The 17,460-nt window shown below is 39.9% G+C and overlaps 1 protein-coding gene across 1 annotated transcript in view; it reads left to right on the plus strand.

Annotated features, from left to right (window-relative positions):
• Positions 1 to 2,589: 2,589 nt before the first annotated feature.
• Positions 2,590 to 17,460, plus strand: part of SRPK2 (SRSF protein kinase 2) — a 100,956-nt gene continuing 86,085 nt past the window's right edge. The window contains exon 1 of the mRNA XM_010580896.1: positions 2,590 to 2,818. Coding sequence (XP_010579198.1) covers positions 2,781 to 2,818 — 38 coding nt within the window. The 5' untranslated portion in view covers positions 2,590 to 2,780. The remainder of the gene's footprint in view (positions 2,819 to 17,460) is intronic.

Raw genomic sequence — 17,460 nt, forward strand, 5'->3', positions numbered from 1 at the left:
GGGAAAGAAAGAAAACCCCCAAAACCTTGTGATGGAAGCTTTATCAGCTTGTGGAATGGAACACTCATTAATGATGCTAGTTTTTTTTTTTTCTGTGAAGTCTCATTTTATTTAAATTCTTTTTGCTATATTAAATAAATCTTTGTTGCCACTTTGTTGCAAATAGTAAAACTAAATTATGTGGTGGAATGCCATCAGAAGGAAATGCCTTTGTGCATATCTTAGAGTATCCAGGGACTTCAAGTTTGCAGTGAAGTAACTTATATCTTGGATTTTATTTTTAATATCTTGTAGTGTGTTGTTAGCAATAAAGTATAAGTGTAATAATCTCTAGTCATTCATTGAGAAGCCTATCTGGAGGCTTGCTTATGGAATGGGTCAGTTGATGACTTTATTCCAAGCTCTGTGGATTTTGTTTTGCCATAAAATCCTGCCTTGTTAATACCTGTTTATGTAATCCATTTTAAGTTTTAACAGGGTTAAGCATTTTCAGAAGTAATTAAAAAAATTGTTGGATTAGGAGATTGAGGACCATATTTAGTCAGTCAGTGTCGAGGATCTGTGGTAGGGGAAATTATCTTTAGTTTGCACCTCCAAGTTGTCAATTTTATCTCTGTCCAAAAGTGAGGGTAAGCAACTGAGAGAGCTGCCTTCTAACATTCTTTCATACAGAGGAGGGGTGGGGGGAAGAAGTAGAGTACTAAAGGGATAAGCTTTCTCTACAAAGCTGTCCAAAGCTTTAGTCTCCATACCACAAAAATTTCTGTGGTGTAGCTTTTCGCTTTTAGTACTGACAGCACAAATGTGTTATCACAATGTGTAACAAAGCATCCCTGTTCATATTGAACCATACTGGGTCAGAGTATGAAGAGAGAATGTGTAAGGAAATGCAGGTGTGCTGGTCTTTAAGGAAAAGAAGTACATACTTTCTTTTAACCTGTGTAATATCGAGTAGTCTATATTCAGAGACTTGTCAAAGCAATTTTTTCCCCTGAATTTTCTTAAAGGCAGTCTCTTTCACAGAAATATTTTTGCAATGTTCTGAATACCTGGTTGAGTCCTGCAGTAGATGTTTTTGATCACGCCATGCCACTGTTCTTTGGTCTATTTGATCTTTTGCACTGCCTTCATACAGTTTAAACACAAATTTCCCAGCTGCCAGGCTGGACATTCCTGCGGCAGCTGAACTTTTGCCTGTGTTGGGACGTGAGTCTGGGTGGGCAGAGAAGTCATCTGGTAGCTGTGACTGGAGAAGCACCAGCTGCCTGGGATGGGCAATGGTAAAGGAAGTTTTGCGTGGTCCTTGCAGTCGCGCAGCGGACCTGGTTGTGGACACATGGAAGTTTCACAGACATGTCTTGAAAGCTCTGAGAAACAACTACTTTGGATGCGAGAACTGAGATTCTTCTTGGAAGCTTCTCCGGTCTGTATATTTTGGGGAGAACAAGTGGCATACGCTTAACCAGGTGATGATCGCTGCTGACTTGCACCCCTCCACCAGAGCACGAGGGTGATAAAGTCGTTCAAGTAGCAGTAACAATTTTTTAACTTTGGTAAAAAAAGGAAGAAAAAAATCTAGTTTCTCTTCTTTCTCCTGTTTTCAGAAATTTCTGAGGCTTTGTGTGTGAAATATATGTAAAGAAAGAAGAAATAAGTCAGGTTGAAGCTCTCCTGTCCTAGAACGGTTAATCCCTAATTGCTGAAGTTTACTTGGGTTGTAGACAAGCGGACATAGTCTTAATGTTGCACAGGTCTTACCAGTATTTCCATAGGTGGCACTACGATCTCCGGCGAGGATAGGATCTTAAAACGATGCTGGCATCCGTGACATTATTCTTTGGGTTTTTTTGGGTCACAAGCCTCTTGACTCCAGAGCTCCTGGTGAATTCACTTTTCGGCTGTCTCTTGTGCTTCGACGGGCTCTTGTGAAACGAGTGACAGACGGCACACGGGTGCATCTGCCCTGCGGTAGCGGTTGGCCCGCGTGTCCGTGCGGGGCTGCCCTGCCAGGCGCGTTCTGTTACGGCAGCAATGGGGTTTCAGCCCAGGTTAGCCGGGCGGGTGTTTCCGCTTAGGAATTAATGGATACTAATAAACCGAGGGAAAATGGAATACTACTTTCAAAGTATATTTGGAGTCTCTTTTGTAATTTATAGTGTATATATATATATTTAGGGACAGGGCGCTGAAAAATAAAATCCAGGTATGCGTAGCGTTTTCCATGTCTGACTTCGAACCCGCGCATGAAAGTAGTGATTTAATACTTCATTCTTTGTGACAAAAATGATTCAAAGAGCCATATTTTTCAGGGCTTTTGATCTGAAGGTTTTCGAGGGTGTCCAATACAGCTTAGACAACCAACCGGGAGGACAATCCGTGCCATAAACCCTTTGTTTCGCCTTGTCCCCCTCAGAAACTCACCTCCGCGCCCCGGCCGGCAGCGGTGGCGGGAGGACCGGCCCGGTCACCGCGTCGGCTCCCGCGCGGGAGAGGCGACCTCCCCCCCCGCGCCCCCCCGCCCGCGGAATGGTTCCGCCCGCCGCCGTGCCCAGTCATGTGCGCGGGCCGACCCGGCCCGCCGCCTCCCGCCTCGTCCCCTCAGAGCGCGGCTGGGCCGGCCCTCGCACGAGCACCGTGGCTCCTGCGGCCTCCTTCCGAACAAAAGGGCTTAGGGAAACAAAATCGTTTGGCTAATAAGACTTCGGAAAGCGAGGGCAGGCGGTCTCGGTTGTGAATATTTTCTGATTTTTCCAGAAATCAAGCAGAAGATTGAGCTGCTGATGTCAGTTAACTCTGAGAAGTCGTCCTCTTCAGAAAGGTACAGCTGCATCTCTTGCATGAACGATTCATGGTGTAGCATTGCCAAGCAGCGGCGCAGGGCTTTTTTCTTTTCCTCGGCAAGTTTGCTAGCATTGTTTACGTATTGCATGCTGGTTCTTGTACCGTATCCGTTGAGCCTCTCTTTTTGGTTAAGCTTTGTGCGTTTTTGCAGAGATTAATTGATTTCTTTTTTTAATGAAGCCTACTGGGCTGCAGCATGCAAATCGTACTACAGCAGGCTGCTGGTTTGTGTGTGCTGGTGTTGCAGACCTTGCTCCTTTTCACTGTCATGCAAGCAGCATCTCGATTTCTAAATTCGTTTTCAAAGACCTCGCGTTTTCGTTGTGTTGCAGGAAGCCGTTCCACGGTTGCAAAGGGTTCCTTTCAATTTAGATGCGTAGGAAATGTAACTTGGTGAAGCGTTTCATGTCCTGTTATGTGGAAAGGGAGTGTCCTTTGCAAAGTAGCTCAGGAATCGCAAATCCTCCAATTAGTCACATTCTGTAAGATAGATGTGATCCTTGTTCAAGTCTGTGCTAGGAAATGGAGCAGTCGCTGCATGCAGTAATGGTTCATGCCTGCAGGTAAGGACAAAATGACTCAGAAGTGTTTTTAAAGCAATTATTTTATCTGTCAATCAGATTATTACCATTTCAAGTAGCTGTTTCATTTTAAAGAAATATTTCGAGGTACTAAACGCACATTAAGTTTTCTGATGTGAAATAACCTCCTGCTGATTATTTTGTTGATTTTAAATGATCCAGCCCTGCTTACTTTTATTTTGCTTGTGACTGAATTTTAGGAGAGATTTTTATTTTCAAAATCGCTTAAATCCAGAGCAGCATCCCCCCTCCCCTCAAATTATTTACAGTAATCATTTTGGCTGTATGCAAAAGACTATCCAAATGTTCTATTTTGCTATTTTAATATTGAACGTTGGCAAAAAAAAATATTAATTTTAAGGACTCAGACTGTATGTTTAGCTGAAATTATTATCTAAAGTACATTTTATTGAATGGCTTAGCATAGAAGGACATAATGCACTGAAAGCTATCTTAAGGAAACAGGCTAAAAGACCATCCTTCAAAATGCTCAAGTGCTGTGTGGCATGCATGGTTTTAAAAAACAAAATGAGCAGTTTAATTTAATTTGTAAGTATATTTGTGCAAGATATGTAGAAGCAAACTGCATTGCCTTTCACTAGCAGTAGTATAACAAAATATCAGCAATGAGAGATACAGAAAATGGTGGGGGGGAATGGGTTGTTAAGTCACCTTTCCAAAATGGAGAAATATAAGAGGAGCTTTGAGAGATATTTTATTTATTTATTTATTCAAAATCAAGACTCATGAAAGAAAATGTTAATTTTTGTTTGTTTACCTCTATCCCACCCTGATGCCTAAAATTTTTAAATACAAGACTAATAAAATGGTGGTGATAACAGAGAGGATGATGGGGTGAAAATAGTAAAGGAAACAGGTGTTAACTTGATTTTTTGGAAGGGCTTTTGTTGGCATTGCTGGGAGGGAATTCTGTATATAATGTAGATATTTATTAATATGAATGTTATGCAGCACCCTAAAAGTCATCAGTCTGTTTTTGAGCAAACATGCTCATAGTTGAACTAATGGTGTTCCTAGATGAATAGGTCCCTGTAAAGGATTATAACACATAATTAGAAAAAGATGCATTTGTCTGAGATCCATTTAAATGCCATTCATTAAAAAGTAAGATTTTGTAACAGCATGATGCATTATCTTGCAATAAGATTAAAATGTGAATGTTGTATATGCACATAGATTTCTTTTGAGGATTTAAATATGTGGTACTGTTCACCTGGAGATTGATTTGACACATCAGCTGCGCAATTTACGTAGTCAATTATAAATGAAAACAACTTAATATATCTGAGGTTTTGTTTTTTTAATAACCACATTCTTTTCACCTATCTAAAAATAGACTGAATTTTTTTGCAAGCTGTTATGAAACAGTGCTGTCTATCCTATTAGCTGCCAGTTCCTTTCAAGGCCTTTTCAAAATTACTGTATAAGATGTTTTTAAAGAAAAAAAAAATTATAGTATTGAGTGTCTGAACTGCTAAACTGTCCTCAGTCTGCTGTATAACAAAATTGCAGTGTGTGTTCATACCATACAGACATGAAAATATGCGGAGTTGGTTTTTTTTGACAAACACAGAAAGGTAATTCATACTTGCTTGTTTTTTTTATTATCAGTTTTTACCCTTGCTCCTAGTGGTTGGACTTTTTGAGAAGCTTGAGTTCTCTGGGTGGAAATGCTGGGTGGAAGATCTGAAAGAGTCCATGGCTTGTTTCTTGTTTTCCACACTAGCAGAGGCTGCTAGACAGTGCTTGCATAGCAGGAGGGGAGGGGAGAGGAGGTGCTCTGTGCATTTACAGAAACTCATGAAATGGGAATAGGGAAGGAGAGAGAAGCCCTTTACTTGCCTCTTTCTTTGGTTGGTCTTTATTTTACAAGGCAGTTTAGTGTTTGTAGGTTTTCCTGCTCGCTTGGCAAGTTCAACGTGTTACCCTCTCCTAGAGAAAAAAAAATGATGAGAAGGAAGCTGGAATATAATGGATGGTTTGGCTGTTGTGGAAGCTCAACATGTTAGAAAATCCTGCAGCATTCTCTTAGGATAGTTGGTTGTTTTGTTTTTAAGAAGCTTTTAGGAGACATTAGCAAGAAAGTGAGATGAACCCTTTTATTGAGGAACCTCCGAGATGTTAAAGACATTGCAGTCTTGAAAGTAAATTAATACAAACCTGAGACATTTTTTGTAGTGAGATTCATCTTTTCTCCCCCCCCCCCGAAAAAATGTAATTGCAGATGGAGGGGATAAGATATCTGTCTTTTGGTGTGTTATGGGATATTTCATTAAGCAGACACAATCAGACAGCATCTTCAAGTCCTAAATTTCTGAGTAGTTAATGCTGCCCGTGTACGTGTTAGCAGCCTGTGACAAAGTCCTCCTTCCTTGTTGATAAGGTAACCCGGGTAACTACAGATGCGTTTGTGCACATGGACGGTGACAGTGGATCAGGTAACCTACTGTAGCTTGTCACACTGAATTGATTTGTTTGGATGTCTGAGCTTTAAGTATAGCATGGAAGTGTTTTCCCACAGCATGCTTACCATGTGACACACTCCTGGTTTCTTTATCTAATAAGTAGTAATTTAACTACCATGTACCCCCATGTTCTTTATGTTTCAGTGGAGGCTGCATGAGGTTACTTGTCCAAGCCTTGCAAATGTCATTAGAAAGCAAGTAGCAGCAGCCAAACAGAGGAGGATGGTCTTTCAAGAACCCTCCAAGAAAGCAAAAACTTTCATTTCTGTTGTATGAGTTAGTCTTCTCCTGTACAGTATAGTCAACCCTTTTGAGCTCTACAGATTTTCTTTTTTGCCTTTTTAAGGGCTTTGTGGAATTCCTTGTAAGTTTCTGTTTCATTTTGAGAAAAGTAATTTGTTCCACCTCCATCACTTTCTGCTCTTTAGACTGCAAACCTAATGTATATAGTATTTTTCATATTCTAGGACAAATGATTGGGTATTTTTTTAGCTCTGATTTTGGATTCTAAATTTATGTCATCTTAGCAATGCAGTTTGACCACAGGGTATTTACTGGTAAAGGTTATTTAGCAAGGCTGGTAAGTCTGAAGTATTTGACCTACTCTTTTCCCGTCTTTCCACAAAGGCTGCATATGCACATTTCTTTGAAATGAATTTCTGCTTCAGTGTTTTTAAAAAAAAAAAATAATAGCAGCCACTCATGAGCAGTCTTAAAGTAGATAACAGGTGTGTATATAATTCAGTTTTAATGATTTTGAGGGGTTTTATAAATAGCAGTAAAGGGAAGATACTTTCAAATGACAGTAGGACAGCAAAGTTTGTGTTATTCAGTGTGTAGAAGTATTTACACTGGAGTGGTGCAGGCAAGGTTTAAGGACAACTGGTTTCAGTTTTGTTCTGGTTAGGGTTTTTTTTTTGGTTGGATTTTTTTGTTTGTTTTAGCCTTGTGCTCTGTGTACCCCTCACTCTTTGTAATTTATCTTTGCAGAGCAAGTTAATGTATTTCTCAGTGCTTTTACGTGGTTTCTTCATCAGGTCATGCCAAGAATGCAGTCAGGGATAAAGTGAAGGAGGAAGAAATCTTAAATTAATGAGGAGGAAGAAAAAAGAGGGAGGCTGAGTACTGTCTGCTTCCTTTTCTAAGAGACCTAATATTGATATAAGAGGCATTGTGAAACAATTTATGATCCTGAAGGATTCCTACCGGTTTAGGAACATGTGGAAATTTTTTCTTCTGTTTGTTGTTGTTGTGTGTTTTTTCTTTTTTTAATTTAATTTAATCATGGATGCACTACTCCTAAGGCAGAAGTGTCACTTGTAATGAAGTACAGGAATAAAACACATGTTTAAAAGTAGAAGAACCATCAGCTCAACATTCAGTGTGAGCTGACATTGCTGTGTGTCACATGAATGTTTTGGAGTAATTATTAGATAATAGGGCATTATAAGATAATTCTATTGTTATTTATGTAAGTAACATTGAAACAAAAAATAATTATCAGAATAATGCAACTATTTTATCAGTTCCACTAACTTTTAAACACGTTTTTAAAATACCATCTTTTCTTTAGCTGTCTTCCCAATTTTCTTTTTTTTTTTTTTTTTAGTGTAAAAGAAATTTTGCCTAACTTCTATTTCAGGGCAACTCAGATTTATTTTTAGTAGTCATACAACTTCAATTTTTCAGTTTTCTTTATATAATATATGATAATGATGAACAGTGTATATTTTTTCCCCTTTTTTCAAAATTGCAAGCTAATACTGCTATTTGTTGTATTTTATCTCAGAAATAAGGAGGAAATCATGCTATCTTAATGTGGGCCCTAAGCCATTTGTCCAGGGAGGCACTTCATTCCACCACCAAACTCTGGTGACAGTGTGCCTGTATAGCTCTCTTACACTAGATACTTAATTATAGATTACTAAAATTGGACCAGAATAAATCCTGTGTTTTACGTATTTTTCATATTAAAGGTTTCACAGGCTCATTGTTTTAGCATGCACAGCTTTTGAGTGAAGTTTGAAAGAGGTGTAGAGACAAGGAATGCTGCAACATGCCATTGTGCTTGTGTAGGAAAGAAATAACTGGAAATAGCCTATGTAGAAGCAGTCACTTGTGGAGCAGCTTTTTCACTCAAGGTGGTATTTTTAGGGGACACTGCACTCTTTTTAGAGCTGATAGCACCTGTATCAGTTCATCAGTAGGTTTTGAAAATACTTAGAATTTGAAGTGTGTTTTATTTTTTAGTGGTAGACTTTGTTTATTCCTGTGTCTGTCTGGAATTTCTGGTATATGTAAGAAAATCATGTACTTTGATATTTAATCATTACTGAGATGTATCATTAGTATCCCTACTATTCAGGTGATCTTCTGTGCACTACTTTATTTTTTTATTTATTTCTTTTTTGTCTTTAAGAGCTTTTCATCATGCAGTTATTTGTGAGATACTTACTACAGGGAGGTTTCTAATATACCTTCTGAAAACACAGATCTCGGGTTTTGGCACTTACTGTTGGAACTAAAATAAGAGAACTTTGGGAAAGGGAGAGATTGTGAAGGTGCTGGGGGGTTGTATGAGATTTTCCCGTAAGAGAACTGTTCACTGGAAACTAATTCAAGCAATCCAGTGATGATTAGAACACAGTTAGTTAATGGCTAAAAAACCATGTATGTAAAAAAAAATTGCAAAACTATGACTTGAACAATATACTTTCCAAGGTAAACATAGGTACTCCAATTCCACTTCAGGGTAGAATGTCGGCAAAAAAGTAACAGGTCATTTTAAGCAAAGCTTTTTATTACAAATTCAGTTTGTTTCAGGATTTGAAACTTTTTGCCTAATCACAGTCTTAATCATGACTTCACTAAAATGTCCATGCCAGGCCCATAGACAGATGGTGAGGGAACGTTACCTGATAGATTGCATAAAACAATGTGTACCTATGCCAGATGACTGCATTTCTGTTGTCGCTGTGCTGTGTTACAAGATAAATTAATCTGTGGCTTTCTGCATCTTCACATTATATACTTACAAATGAATAATGAAATACTTAAATGTTAATATAATTCAGTAAATTTACTGTGATGTGATATGTGTGTTTTCATTGATCCGCAATTGATGTAGTTGCCAAGAGACGATAAGCAACAGATTAAGCAAATGTATGCCAATTTAAGTATTCCATTTTGTTGCGTATTTCGTGTATTATAAGCATATTATAAGGAAATTGTGGCATCTCTCAGCTTGTGAGTTGCTGTGAATCCTGCCATACAGTTCAGAGGATATCCACCAGTCTTTCAGTTTGATTGAAAAATACCTTTTCTGTCCAAAGGATGTTGTGACCAGAAGGTCTTTTACTAGTTCTGCCTTTAGGAATTTCATGCTCCTGAGCAAGTATCTGCCCCAGGTGCTTCTGTATTTTCTTCAAGACTCACCCTTAGGCTTGGGTAAACTCTGACAAAATCCAGTTACTGTTGCCTTAAAAACAAGTATTAAAGTCATCTCACCTAGGATGCCTGCCAAACTCATGCTGCTGATTGTGACTAGACAGATAGTGAATTGCTATTTCCCTTTCTTTTGCTTCACTCTTTTTCTCTTTTTTTATTCTTTAAAGATCCAAGCTCTGCCTGTTATATATGCTACAAATGAAGGAGTGCCAGTTCTTTACCAAGTCTGTCTACACAGGTTTCCTCATCTGATTATAGCTTTAGGTCAGTCAGGCTGATTGATTGCTTTTCTTCCATGACTGGACAATGTTCCAGACCAGAACCACATCCCATGTAGATGTTCTGTTTGTATGAAATTTTGACTATTGTGTTTAATAAGATATTCAGAAGGCACTTTAAATAACCTCTCTGTACTGATGTGTCCTAATTCTAACTTTATCTTGTTGTCTGCTAAAACAACAAACGACTGTAAATTGGTGATACCCTCATTTACTGAAAGATAGTATTTTCTTCTCTTGAAAGCTTGTAAAACATCTGCATTTTAATGTTGTGCTAGTGAATCTTGAAGACTTTTTTTCCAAAACCTGGAGCAGCGTAATTCTGTGGAAGGGAGGAGAATTTCTTAAAGCTACTTCTTATTTGGCAAAATGTCATTGGAGTAACATGAAACATTTTAAGAATTCAGTGCTTTGTTTTCATGAAACAACTTCCTATGCCCCAAATCTACTGGGATGTTCACAGCATTCTAAGAAGGCAAGGACTTGTCCTCTCTTCTGTTGCTCAGTACCACTATGCATGGGGATAGAGTAGTGTATATCTTTTTTGGGGGCAAGGAAGGCCATATTAGTACAGAAACTGTTAAGCTATGTGTTTGTTCTGTGTTGTCAAAGCTTAAATATTAGCAGTAGTTCTGGCAGAAACTGGGAGAACTGATTTTGTCATTAATACTACTATAAAGAGTCTTATTTTCTTTTGTAACCACTGTGTCAGAGTATCCAGCAGTGATTTTTCTGTGTAGTTGGAAAAGGGGTCTGAAATTCCTACAGGTTTCAGTGAACAGCTCTTTTGTTTTTCTGTATCCAACACCAGGACCTGCAGATTCTTCTTGTCTGTCATCTTCAGCTGCTGTGGCCGCTGTCCACAGAACCATTCACTTCCTGCCATGCCCACATACCAAACGGATGTATCAACCTCTGTTTATTCCATGCCATGAACTAGAATGGAAGATGTTTGGAATTAGCTCTGCTCTTTATGAATCCTCCTATAAAAGGATTACCTTACGCATAGGAGACCACGTGCGGTGGTTTCCTCAGAGTGGTGCTTTGTCATCCTCAGTACGACAGCGTAAAGCCTTCTGACAGCTCCTGTTGCGTATGTGACAAGAATCAGGAATTTCCACTGCTGCTTGGTGTCTTAGCTATGAGAAGACTGTAATACAGCTTTGGACCAAGACTTCCCTAAGAGATATAAAAGGGTGATCAGCCATAGTGATTCTGAAGTACATTTTTATCAAATAAAATGTTTCATTCTAATATAATATAAATAGGAGTACAAACAGTCTTTATATACTTAGTCTGAAGTCTCACTTGGCTCCTTCCCAGGTAATTAATGTTTCAGAGTATTAGTCGAGCAAGCCAAATAAAAAAAGATACTGCCTTCCTCAGAATGCTTATGTTTCACAACAGAAGTGAAAGAATGGAGAACCTAAAAAGAAATTATTGGTGATCAAGGAAAAAAGTCCTTTCTCACAAGTACTCTTGATATCCGTAGGTGGATTACTGAGATGACAGATTAGCGTAGACCCTATTCCTTGGGTACCTCAGCTGTAGTATGCTGCCGGAGAATGCGTGATTTTTTTGTGCAGACCACTATTATGTAAAGGTGCTGTTTCTCTTTATGGAGATCTGTTTACAAGTTTCTCCAAGGCAACTTATTAAATATGTTCCGGTAATTTAATTTATATCTACTTTGTTTCATCTGTATTTTTGTGTTATTTGTGTTATCTTCTGTTACAATGGTGTACAATAGAGTCCTGACTTGGAAAAAAAACACATAGGAAAGACCTGGTCAAGATTCCTTTCAGACATGTTTAACACATAGGAATTTCAAGGGCTATTAAAAGAGCCAGAGGACATCCAGTTGAAGTATAATGGTGCCTGAGAATGTTAATATTTTTTTTTTTTACTATTATTTAAATAAATGTTTAATTATTTAAACAGTAGTTAACAAAATGCCTTAGCAAAACTCCATGGAGTGTGTCCAGTAGATGCAAGGACTGCTTTAGCAGGTATAGACTACCCTGAACTCGAATCTTAGGCAGATTTATACACTTCACCTTCAAAGGTTATGGATAGCTTTGCTAAGAAACTAGCTAAAGGTGTGTGTCCTTTTTAGCCATGCCAGTTGTTAGAGGTAGCCAAATGTGGAGGGCTTTGGGTCCCAGGGGTATTCCTCCTATCCCAGCTAAATAGGTAAGCGCAAGACTGCTGCACTTCTGTGTCCCCAGGGCCAGCCAGTAATGAGACTGAGTGCTTATTCCCAATAGGTGTGTGTGCATGCACACACACTCACATACAGAAAATGTGTATGCAGCTGGCCACACAGATCAACAGATACTCAAACCAGTGCTTTTATTGGCACCCACGTAAACATACACAGAGCACTCAACCAAGAACTGCACGGACAGACCAGTCCTGTTCCTCCTTTCCAGATCCTCAGAATGGAAGCCCACTAGTGGAATTTTCATGGAAACACACACATGCTATATGGGTCCCCCGAGTAGCCTGTTTTAAACGGTCTCTGTAGTTGCTGAAGTCTTGACCCATTGGTGTCCCCCAGTTGTTGGCACCTAGATGCATGAGCACCTCTACTTGCTGGCCAGTCTGGCTTGAAGTTGGCTTGAGTTCACACATACACACTCATAACAGAAAGTGCACCCACAAAGAAGACAGAAATAGCATTTAATGGCGATATAGGATAGACAGTTGTGGTCAAGGGCAGGGGTCAGTCAGGCAAGTGCACTGGCCAGCCACCCATTTGCACTGGGTGCCCTATTTATCCATTTTCCCTGCTGTTTTCCCATACATTCTCCCTTGTCTACATTTATCACTGTCTTTTTCTGCCTCTAGTGCCTTCCCCTAAACATTTCATAATGTTTTGCGTGTTGTCACAGTCCCATGGTAAGTTTTATACAATCTCAAAATGTTTTTCCTCCCTGCATCCCATAATAAGTCCTGTACTCCTTTAGGCAATAACCTTTAGTTTTCAAGGTGTTTCTGGGGAGAGAGTTTCCTCCTTGACTCATCTTGGTGGGTTTCACACTGGGGGGAATATGGTCTAATTGATGGTCTTGGGAGTAGCTGATTCAGGTGCTCCATTTTCACTGATTAGGTTTTTAGGGTTTCTCTACCTATGCTTGCTGGATCTGTTTCTATTATGATTAGCCTTTAATCAGATAACTTAACACTGGTCTCCCAGGGCCCTAGTAGCACCTGTCAAAACTGGATCTAGGTCTGCTTGGATTTTTGGCCATCTGACATGGGCATCCAAAGAACTGAGATCAGCTGAGGGTAAAAAAATGCACCATTTCTTTGCTACTACTTCTCAGTCTCATGGAAATTTACTGTTGCAGAGTTTTGTCTACTACTTAACTCCTATTGAGTTTACACATGTATATGTCTAGAAAGGAACAGTGAGGTATCTTCTTTCAATGTCCTAAATATATACTCTATGCCTCGGACTTAGGCCTGCTGGAGATGTTAGGCTCATACATCTAATGAAGGCAAAACTCAGCAATGACTGCAACCAACTAGTGCTACTTACTGTGCTGAACTTGTCTTCTGTGCTTATTGCAAAACCCATGCGAGATAAGATAGCACAGCGATGCATAGTAATAGTGTCATGGTTTAACCCCAGCCAGCAACTAAGCACCACGCAGCCGCTCACTCACTCCCCCCCATCCAGTGGGATGGGGGAGAAAATCGGGAAAAAGAAGTAAAACTCGTGGGTTGAGATAAGAACGGTTTAATAGAACAGAAAAGAAGAAACTAATAATGATAATGATAACACTAATGAAATGACAGCAGTAGTAATAAAAGGATTGGAATGTACAAATGATGCGCAGGGCAATTGTTCACCCCCCGCCGACCGACACCCAGCTAGTCCCCGAGCGGCGATTCCCCGCCCCCACTTCCCGGTTACTATATTAGAGGTGACGTCACATGGTATGGAATACACCGTTGGCCAGTTTGGGTCAGGTGCCCTGGCTGGGCATGAGAAGCTGAAAAATCCTTGACTATAGTCTAAACACTACTGAGCAACAACTGAAAACATCAGTGTGTTATCAACATTCTTCACATACTGAACTCAAAACACAGCACTGTACCAGCGACTAGGAAGACAGCTAACTCTATCCCAGCTGAAACCAGGACAAATAGTAAGGAGTTCTGAAGCATAAACCAATTCAGACTAGACATCCTGCTTCTATGTGTTCTGGTCCAGAAAATGCTGTCTGATAATAGCAGTCAAAAAGTATTTCTTGGGTTAGTTTAAAAAGGGTGAAAAGCAATCATATATCCTTGTTTAGAAGGGGAGTAATGTCTCCAAGGTGAACAGGAAGGGTAGTCATTAATTTGACCTTGCAAGCATCAAGAGGTTGCTCAATTCCCTTGCAAGGTAGCTGAGCAGGCGAAAAACACAGACCCATAATGTGTATTAGCCAATATTTGGCTATCTGACATCTGTATTCAGAAAACCTGGCATGTAGTGTTTCTATTATAAGAGCCCAAGAGCTAGCTAACACTTGAGGCTTTGCCAAGTTGCTTCTCTCAGGAAGAGAAATAGATTGTGATTTGAGGGTTGTGAGATTTTTTTGTGTGTGTGTGTATGTGCAGTCCTGTTTATTTACAAAGCATGTACACAGAGCTGTTTGCTTGAGCAGAGTAGATACAAAGTGCAACATGCAGCTATTTTGCTAATGTTTTCAAGTCTACCTGTCTAGCAAGTACTGTACTAAGCCACCCCCCAAACTCCAACAAACCACCCAAAAATCCCCACACAACTCTCTCCTGGGATCACAGGCACAGCATGTTTTACTGGTTTTTTTTCTGCTTAAAGCACAGAGGCATATATAACTGCAAGTTTCCCCCAGCTCCTTTAATTTCATAATTATTATTTATAAAATTCTTAATTCTTCATACACCTTACAGTCAGACTGGATTTGATGTGTAAGTGCTTTGGACAGTGTTTTTCTCCCCCCCCCCCCCGGGGGTTTTGTAAAAGACCTAATGTTCTTTTTTTATTTAGACTAAAAAGAGGGTATTCAGCCCAACCATCAGCCTTGATTGCAGCCAAATAACAGTTTTCTTTAGAAAATCTTTCTGCTTGATCACAGACTTTTTTTTTAGGATAACAATGACATAACTAAAATATAACTTTCAAAAAAAGTCTTTATGCATGCTGTAATACTTTTATTCACTTTCTGGACTCTACAGTTTGTTCCTACGTCACATTGCATGGCATCTGAAGACTCCTGCCATTTACTGCAAGTAGCTCTAGTCGGGCCTTTCCCATGGACAGGTGTGAGCTGCTTTAGGATCTGTCTTCCCAGGTTTCTGCCAGGTCTTCACTGGACTTCTCTAGGGCAAGAGTGTTTAGATTTAGTCTATTCTGGGTGTTGGGTTTTGGTGTCTTTTTTTTTTTTCCTTCTAAATGATTGCTTTTCTCTAGAAAGCCTGACTCTAGGTTAATCACATGATGCTTCATCACCCTGCTCTATTGGTCTAAGCCTGTATGAGTCAGCTGGAACTGACATACACATTGTCTTCCTTAACTCCTGAAAGCTTCCGAGACTCACAACTTCTTGGCTCTCTAAAATTCTTCGAAGACCTCGTTGTTTTGTCCACAACTAGCAGTTCATGTGTATACTGTTGCCTGCAAAAAGTAATCCGTCATTCAACTGCAGTGGAGTTTTATATGCTAATAATACAACAGGAGGTTTATCCCAGAGCTTTCCCTTTACTCCCCACCCCAATCCTCATTCTTGTCCCTCTTTGTGTTTAGGTACCATCTGCTAACAGTCATCTGTTTGCTTTGTTATGCCCAGCCTTTGATTTTATGCTGGCTATGTGAAAATTTATTTTAAAGTACTGGTGCATTGAAACGGATACGGATTATGTGATGTGAAAGTTAGAGATACGAAAACATGGTAGTACTTCACTTGCTTCTGCGTGTATGTATGTGTTTGATGAAGGTTTTATAATAATTCAGTTATCAGCTTGTAATGGCTAGAGTTCACAAGAGAAATAACAGAACTTTGTGATGTAGCAAAAAATAATCCAAGTATATACCGAAGGACAAAAATGGTAGAGGCTTAAGATATATTTAATGCTGATTAAACAATAGCAGTGTCTGTTGTTTATCTTGACTTTAGCAAGACTTTTGGCACTGTCTGCCATAACATCTCAGTTGGCAAACTGAGGAATTCTGGGCTAGATAAGTAGACAGTGAAGTGGATTGAAAACTGGCTGAACTGTTGGGCCTAAAGGGCTGTGGTCAGTGGCACAAAGTCCAGCAGGAGGCCAGTCACTAGTGGCATACTCCAGCAGTCATCCTTTACTGGGGCCAATACTGGCTGGAGAAATGGGCTGACACAAACCTCCTGAAGTTTTCCATGATGGGAAATGCCAAGTCCTGCACTGGGATGGGAATAACCCATGCACCAGTGCAGGCTGGGGGCCAACCAGCTGGAAAGTGGCTTTGCAGGAAAGGACCTGGTAGACAGCACATGGAACATGAGCCAGCAAAGCATGAGGCAGAGCATTGCCAGCAAGTCAAGGGAGGTGATCCTTCCTCTCTAGTCAGCCCTGATGAGACACACTGGAATGCTGTGTCCAGTGCTGGGCTCCCCAGTACAAGAGAGCTCTAGAAGGACATACTGGAGCAGGTCCACTGAACGGCCACAAAGATGGTGAGGGGCTTGGAGCCTGTATCATACAAGGAGAGGCTGACAGAGCTGGGTTGTTCAGCCTCGAGAAGAGAACGTTCTGGGGGATCTCACCAGTGTGCCTAAGCAAATACCTGATGGATGCGTGTAAAGAAAACAGACTTCTCGGTGGTGCCCGGTGACCAGAGAAGAGGCAGAAGGCACAGACTGAAATAGAGTAAACTCCAGACATAAGAAAAACTTTTTACTGTGAGGGTAGTTCAACACTGGCACCAGTTGCCCAAAGGGGTTGTGGAATCTCTATCTTTGGAGATACTCAAAACCAAACTGGACATGACCCTGAGCAACCTGCTCAAGGTAACCCTGCTTTGAGCAGTCAGGTGGAACCAGGTGACCTCCAGAGGTCCCTTCCAGCCTCAACTGTTCTGTAACTGTGTGGAAACAGAGTGTTTGGACAAAGCTTGCTTTCTGAAATTCAGCTAAAACTATAACAGGAAAGACACATACTAGAGTTCTTAAAAGCTATTACTTTTTTTTTTTTTAATAAAGCCTTCTTACATCAGGAATTTGTTCTGACTTCTGTACTTCAACTATAATCCTAAGACTAGTTGCTTTTTTAGTTGGTCATCATCTTTTTCTGTTGAAAGCACCTTCTTCTGTAGTCAGATAATTCACATGAAGGCACATAGCTTTTCTAGATATTGTTCTATATATTCTTGTTTATCTGTCATAAAGTCAAACCCTGTAAAACAAAAAAAGCCTGTCCAAAAGACATCTGTCTGGTCCAGTTCTATCTCTCTGGCTATTTGTTTTCCCTTCTGCAGTAACTGCGGCCTCATTAGCTTTACTATACTAATTCTTTGTCTTTTTCCTCTAGCTCTTTCTAAAATTCACTTCGGAATTTGGTGTTTAGCTGTTTTGCATCTAGGGAAGGGATTGGGTCTCAGACCTATAGGCAGATGTTTTACAGTGGACTTAAAGGTAATCAATAAGGGAGGTATTTGATTGTTGTTCATCATCTGTCCTGGATATTTCAGAAGCATACACTATTCCTGCATCTTAATTTCTGATGCTCTGAGTTATTCATAGTTAATTATGCTTTTCACCTCTTAAACATTCAGCAGATTCTAAGATAAGATTTGGGTTGGGAGGGGTTTTATTT

Source organism: Haliaeetus leucocephalus, unplaced genomic scaffold (assembly GCF_000737465.1).
Source record: "Haliaeetus leucocephalus isolate CR32 unplaced genomic scaffold, Haliaeetus_leucocephalus-4.0 Scaffold751, whole genome shotgun sequence".
Classification (NCBI taxonomy): domain Eukaryota; kingdom Metazoa; phylum Chordata; class Aves; order Accipitriformes; family Accipitridae; genus Haliaeetus; species Haliaeetus leucocephalus.